At 35.0% G+C, this 6560-nt stretch overlaps 1 protein-coding gene across 3 annotated transcripts; it reads left to right on the top strand.

The window, feature by feature from the left end:
• The first annotated feature begins 309 nt into the window (after nt 1-309).
• LOC110878256 (pre-mRNA 3'-end-processing factor FIP1) lies at nt 310-4681 on the top strand. 3 transcript variants are annotated; one of them, XR_002557744.2, is made up of 5 exons: nt 311-734; nt 1177-1274; nt 3996-4066; nt 4284-4326; nt 4434-4681. XR_002557744.2 is itself a non-coding variant. In XM_022126533.2 (4 exons), the coding sequence occupies exons 1-3, from the start codon at nt 479-481 to the stop codon at nt 4047-4049; spliced, it is 408 nt and encodes a 135-aa protein (XP_021982225.1). In that variant the 5' UTR covers nt 310-478; the 3' UTR covers nt 4050-4066; nt 4380-4662. The 3 variants fall into 3 exon arrangements, 2 of the variants coding, with proteins under 2 accessions (XP_021982225.1, XP_021982224.1); XM_022126533.2 differs by lacking the exon at nt 4284-4326 and having other exon boundaries at nt 310-734; nt 4380-4662; XM_022126532.2 differs by having other exon boundaries at nt 4284-4662.
• Nucleotides 4682-6560: the final 1879 nt, after the last annotated feature.

Raw genomic sequence — 6560 nt, 5'->3', positions numbered from 1 at the left:
TGAGTGTTTAGGTTTTGGGTGGTGATATAGTGGGTTTAATTTTAAGTTATTGGACACTTGTAACTCTATAAATCTTTTCTTACACTTCTTACAATTAGGAGCTTTTGTACAATAATTTGAACCATCGTATACATATAGGAATATGAAAATAAGATTGTAGGGGTATGGGATTAATGAAAGTTAAAAAAAAAAAAAACAGAAATTTAATTAAGTCAGGTATGGGATTCAATCCAGACACACACAAAAGAGTATAATTGAAATTAATACTTAATTATATTATTATATATTAAAAAAAAAGACAAAGATCTTTCATTCTCTATCCCAAAACCGTGTCTGAAGCTGCTGCTCCAACACTTTACTCTCCAAACACTTTACTTCCAGATTCCCACTTCACTTTCACTTTCACACATCTCTTTAATCTTTTCCTCAAAAACCCAATCGAACTTTGCCCAAAAATCTCCATTTTTTCCAATTAAAAATGCCGATCAACAAAGAACCGGCGACACCACCGATGATCGGCAAGATCGGCCCGTACACCGTCTTTGTTACACCTCCTCCTACACCAAAACCCTCATTCGAATCTTCTCCGGTTAAAACCCAGCAGCCGATTCAGCCGCCGCAGCCCAAATCGGCCCCGCCGGTTCTTCCCCCGCCGGTTCAGTATGACAAGTCCGGTTCGGGTTATGATTCGAAATTCGGGTTCTTTTGGGATGCCGTTGCTAAAGTTCAAAACGGTATCGTTTTGTTTTATGCTAACTTAGATTTGTTTGATTTGTTGGATATTATACATTATTTGAAGTTTGAAATTGTGTTTATTTTATGTGTTTTGCATGGCTGTAAAAATCGATAGGCCCTGGCCCGGCATTGGATACCAACTAGCGATCAATCGGGATTAATTGGATTTGAATTTGAATTTTATATGTAGTTTTTCAAACTTATACATATATATACAATTTTTTTTTTTCAAAATTTTATATATTGTTTTTCTAACTTGTTAATCTGATTGGATTAATAAGTATAATGTTTTAATACTATAAAGATTTTCACCAGTTTTGACCGAAATTTGACCGCCTTTGAACGGTTACTGATTTTTGGTCTGACCAGGTGATATTTAATCGGTAAACTGTCGACTGTTGAGTACTTGGTGTTTTGACTAAATTTATATTCATATGACAGCACATTCAAGTTTGGATGATTCTTTGGCGCGTTGGTTCGGGTTGAATCAATCGAAATATCAGTGGGCTTTGGATGATTATTATGAAAAGAAGACAGCGGTAAGATTTCAGTTGTTCATGTTCTACATTTTGCTTTTGACCTGCGTAGTCAAATGTGTTGATTATGACATAGAAATTGGTTGAATTTCATGACAATTTTTTTGGCACAAATTGTTGACATCATAAAGGTTAATGTTAGAATCATATGAGTAATGAGGTTGTTAGAAGTTAGTTATATGTCTTTATGTTGAAGGTAGCATTTTGTGTGGCTTAGAAGTTAATTATTGTCCACTCAAGTTGTTAATTAAATGAGTTAGTGTTGGTAATTAAAGCTTGAAACATGTGTGCGTGTTCCTTGATTGTTCTTCTCAATTATGGCTGTTGCAAATGTGTCGAACCGTAATTCTTGTATCGTATGAACGATAAACTAAAAGTCAAATTAAGGGATGATGTTAAGAGATAGGACTACTGTGAATAGCATTGTATTCTTAGTTTAAAAAAGCACGCCTGAGGTGTGAGGCGCACGTGTTGTACATGGTCCTATTTGATACTCCAAGCCCATACAAATCCGAAAACCCCAAAACCCACTAGTCTTATCTCGAACATAGTTGTTAATAGCGAATAGCGACAAATAGCGGTAAGGTACCTATATGTACTATTTTATAAATAGCGATACACTAGAATAAAAATTTAAAAAAAAATTTATATGTATATTATATCAAAATATCCTGGTATATATGCTATGTTACGTGTATATTATATCAAAATACTATTTTATAGCTATATTTAATTGCTATTTGTATTTAAAATAAAAAATAAAGAAATAAGGTGTCGCTATTCTTGCTATCCATCGCTACAACCCTAATAGCGACACTATACCTATACACTACATAGCGCGCTATAGCGATCACTACGATCGCTATTGACAACTATGATCTCGAAATCTTATACATGTGATTTCGAGACATTACATTATCTTGACCCACTAACACGTATAATTGCTTAAACCTTTAAGGGCCCAACATGGTGCATCAGGAGGTTGTACATATAGGTTGTTGGCTGTTCATAACAGTTATTTATAAATTAAATCATATGCAGAAGTTATTTGTATCTGAGTTTCGGGTACGTATTGATAGAAACATATCATAAGAATAAAAAATATGATATAAATCCCTTGCCCCTTGTGTACGTGATGTGTGCGCCTTTGTCTCTCGCCTTAGCTTTGAGGACCCTTTCACCTCGGCGTGCCTCACACTTTTTAAAGCCAATATTGTATTGACATTCTATATTTATATTTGAATTTATCAAGCTTGGTTTGATGGGCCTAACAAATTTAGGGTGTTAAACGGGCTGTGCTCATGGGTTGGTGGGTCTAACCCGCCACAAACCCAAAGAATTTACATTAACCCGAATATCATCACATGGAACCAAGCACAATTCAGGTATTCACGGGTTAAAACGACATGTTCTGTTTAACCTAAAACTTTTATTTTTTGCATACTTTTATAGAATTACAATTTTATACCCAAAAACAAAAATGACTATAAAAAAATATTACGCTTAAACTAAAATACCTGACAACAATTTTTCTTTTAACTTTTAACATTAAATACCTAACTAGTTTCCATTTTGACTTAAAATACTCCTTAACAAGATATAAAAATAAACGTGTCAACCTGTAAACCCAAAAAGTCGACAAGTCCGCCCCGTTTGGCTGTTTATGCTAAACTAGGCCAAACCTGTTTATGCTAAATTCAAACCCGTGAATTTCGTGTTAGGTTCGTATCTTTGTGTCCTATCGGAGTTTTACACCCCTACTAACAATTTCGTGTTACAGTTTGCATAACAAATTGTAATGGATTTGAGTTGAATATCAGTTTATTATTTTTTATCAACCGCAACTTATAATTTCCTAGGTTAATATAGGTCTATACTTAAAGTATCTATTGTTAGCCAAATAATTGAGAACTATTTTTTTTTTTGAACCACAAATATTACTCTACTCCACTTATACCAATAATCCTAAACTACACCCTCGACCAAGTTTAAACATGGGACCTACCCTCTAAGAGGCATGTGACTCTACCAAGTGGGCTAGCCCCACATTGGCATTAAGAACTGAATGAATTTTAATAACCTAGTGAAGAATGAAAACGAAAGAGAAACAGGCCTTTAGTAACACACCTTGTTTCACAACATTTCCTCGTGTATAAGTTTAGTTATAAATATTTGCAGTGGTCTAAGTAGTTAATGCGGTAAAATATCGGATATCAGTCAAGGACCGATATTTGAGATATCGGTTATCACGGTGGGATATCGGTAATTTTAATATCATGCTAAATTTATATATATAGCAGTTTAACACTAACAATTGTAACAAGTAAGAACTGACTAAGACTTAAAACACTAACATTTAACAGTAACAACTAACAATTAATACTTAAAACACTAATAGCAGCAATAAGAATTAAGAAGAAAAATGAACGGTAGAAATAAGAAGAATGGTACTGATATCGGGAAAAACGGTGATTTATTGATCATAATCGGTCCTATATCGGTCAAATATCGGACAATATCGCTGATATTATCGCCTTATCGGTACCGATATTCTGACCAATATTTTGTACCGCTATCTCGGTAGGGGACCCATAACCGATATATCATTGATATATCGGGATATTAACTACATAGGCAGTGGTACTACATACCTGATCATAATTATATAACATTATAACAGTATCTTGTAAAAATACGATTGACATTCTTAATGCTTAACTGCAGGATCAGGTTGATGCAAAAGTTAAAGATGTATCTGCCAAAACACAAAGTGTGTGACCTATTTATTGGGTCAGGTAAATCTTCAATGTTTCTTTGGTTATATTTATATCTTTGAATGACAAAATCGACAAGTTGTGTTGTGTAACGGGTCAAAATGTGACCTCTAAAGAAAACAGGTCAGATGAGTTCGGGTCAAAAGTCAAAACGGGCTATCTGATTATTCTGTTACATGTTCACTTTTATACAAGGATCATTATATATTTACTGCTTGCATGATATACTTTTATGTAGGATTGTTGTCGGGCAAGGAACCCTAAGCTCCTTTCCGATTATGGTATGTCTATATCTCAAAACATTGCATAACGTTATGATTTTTCTTATGGTTAGATCAAATCAAGGATCTCGTCATGAATTGTTTACTACTTTTGCTTTTGCATGTAGAGGCCCGATGATCTTATTAGTGTGATGAGACCGCGACATGTAACCTTTTTATATACAATATTTGTTCTACCGGCTAGCGAAAATATGCAAAATAGCCTCGTTAATTCTAACCATGTTTTGTTGTTGTATCTGCATCTATGTTTCCAGCTTTAATGACTAAACTAAAGAGTAATACTGCATTCAATATGATTTTTTTACATGTATGCATAAGGTTTGAGGTTTTTATGAAGGGATTGGTGTTTTGAGAATTTTCGAAGTCTTAAGCGATTTCGTACTTCTTTTTCTCTTTTCACAGCTCTTAGTAGGATATAATAGCAATTGTTTGTAGCTAGTAACGGTTTGTTACTTTAAGTTGGGTGAGTCGGTTACTTCTTGTGCGTACTTAAAAGGATCACGATGAATGATGATAGGCAGCTTATTGATTTGGTATCGAATGGAAGTATCACGTAATTCCGAACGATGATGGAACAAATTGCAAGAAACACCAAGAGTAGGAGGGGATCCCATATTCAAAGAACATTCGAAGCAAGATTGTTCGCCGTTCCGATTTAGTTTTGTTTTCTATCAAAAAAACAAGAACAATGACCAAAGTAGCAGCAATCAATGGAATTCAACTTTCCTTCACTAGAGTTATGGATTTCTAGACATTTTAAAAAAAACCTGGTGGAGATGTGAGAGAGTTTAAGGGATAATTTTTTATTAGTAAACTTCCGTTTTGCTCCCTGTGGTTTGGTCGTTTTAATGGTTTTGCCCCAATCCTTTGAAAATAGTCATTTTACTCCGTGATGTTTCGGTTTTATCACCAGTTTGCTCCTCGGCTCTTAACTCAGTTAAATGATTCAGTTAAAGGTAGGGTATTTCGGTAGTTTTATATTTTCTTGTTTTAATATTAAAAAAAAACTTATAATCTCTCTAACATCTCTCTATCAACCTCTTATCAAAATCTACATGCAAGTTGTACACACTCTCTTTTAACATCACCCCAACCACCAAAAACCACCCACCACAACCATGAAACCACCATCATCCCACTCAACTTGTCACCAAGAAAACTGTCACCAACATCCTTTCATCTTCTTCTGAAACCATTACCCCAAAAATCATCTCCTTCTTTGCATGAATCCTAGCTACCAAATCACTTGTATAGAAGGGATTAGGGCTCAAACCATACGAATTTGTGGATGTGGGAGATGAAGAGACATGAAGATGGTGGCAACGTGTTCAGATCTGCTGGTTTCAGATGAGGGAGAGAAAGTTGTGCGGCGGTGCATAGTAGGTGGGGGTGGTGGTTGATGGTAGTGATGGGTGATGGAATGAGCGGTGGTGTTCAGATCTACTATGTTCAAAGATGATGTTGTTGGAGACGAAGAGATAATGACATTAGTGACGAGTGGCGATGGCTCAATGGGTAGTTTGCGTTGATGGCAGGAAAGGTGCATCGGCAAGATATGCCGGAGTTTATGGTGGCGGCAGGTGGATACAACCAACACTTCTTCGATCTGCTCGAGTTTAGCCTTAAACCGTTGTCATCGTTGGATTCCAAGGCTAGTGGGGTGGGGTGGGGTGGGGTGGTGTCTAATGGTGGTAGTGGTGTCTGATGGCGATGGTAATGGTGGTTGTTATAGAGGTTATAGTGAGAAAGATAGGAGTGAGGGTTGAATGTTTTTTTTATTTATATAATATATACATATATCAATAACAAATAATTATGTTTATTTTTGTTTTCAGTTAAAAAATGAATTTTAGGAAATAATAATATATAATTAAATAATTATATGTAAAGTTACCGAAATACCCCTACCTTTATTGAATGATTTAATTGAGTTAAGAGCCGGGGAGCAAACTGGTGACAAAACCGAAACATCAGGGAGTAAAATGACTTTTTTTAAAGGATTGGGGCAAAACCATTAAAACGACCAAACCATAGGGAGCAAAACGGAAGTGTACTCTTTTGTAAATTTAACTTATTTACATTAAAGTTTCATTAATAAATTTTCAAACCAAACACATTGCAAATATTTAATGGAGTTGATTACAATTCCCTCAAATTCCAATTTCAAATGTAATTCAAATTCATCATTCCAACTTTGGCTGACTGGTAGAGGCTCTTGTCTCTTTTAGAAAAAA

Source organism: Helianthus annuus, chromosome 3 (assembly GCF_002127325.2).
Source record: "Helianthus annuus cultivar XRQ/B chromosome 3, HanXRQr2.0-SUNRISE, whole genome shotgun sequence".
Classification (NCBI taxonomy): Eukaryota; Viridiplantae; Streptophyta; class Magnoliopsida; order Asterales; family Asteraceae; genus Helianthus; species Helianthus annuus.
This window is presented reverse-complemented; position numbering and strand designations above follow the sequence as displayed.

Excerpts from the sequence above, each read along its gene's own strand:
- LOC110878256 (XM_022126533.2), top strand. The coding sequence starts at position 479 with ATGCCGATCAACAAAGAACCGGCGACACCACCGATGATCGGCAAGATC. Across the intron at positions 735-1,176 it reads CGTTGCTAAAGTTCAAAACG|CACATTCAAGTTTGGATGAT; the intron begins GTATCGTTTTGT and ends TTCATATGACAG. Across the intron at positions 1,275-3,995 it reads ATTATGAAAAGAAGACAGCG|GATCAGGTTGATGCAAAAGT; the intron begins GTAAGATTTCAG and ends GCTTAACTGCAG.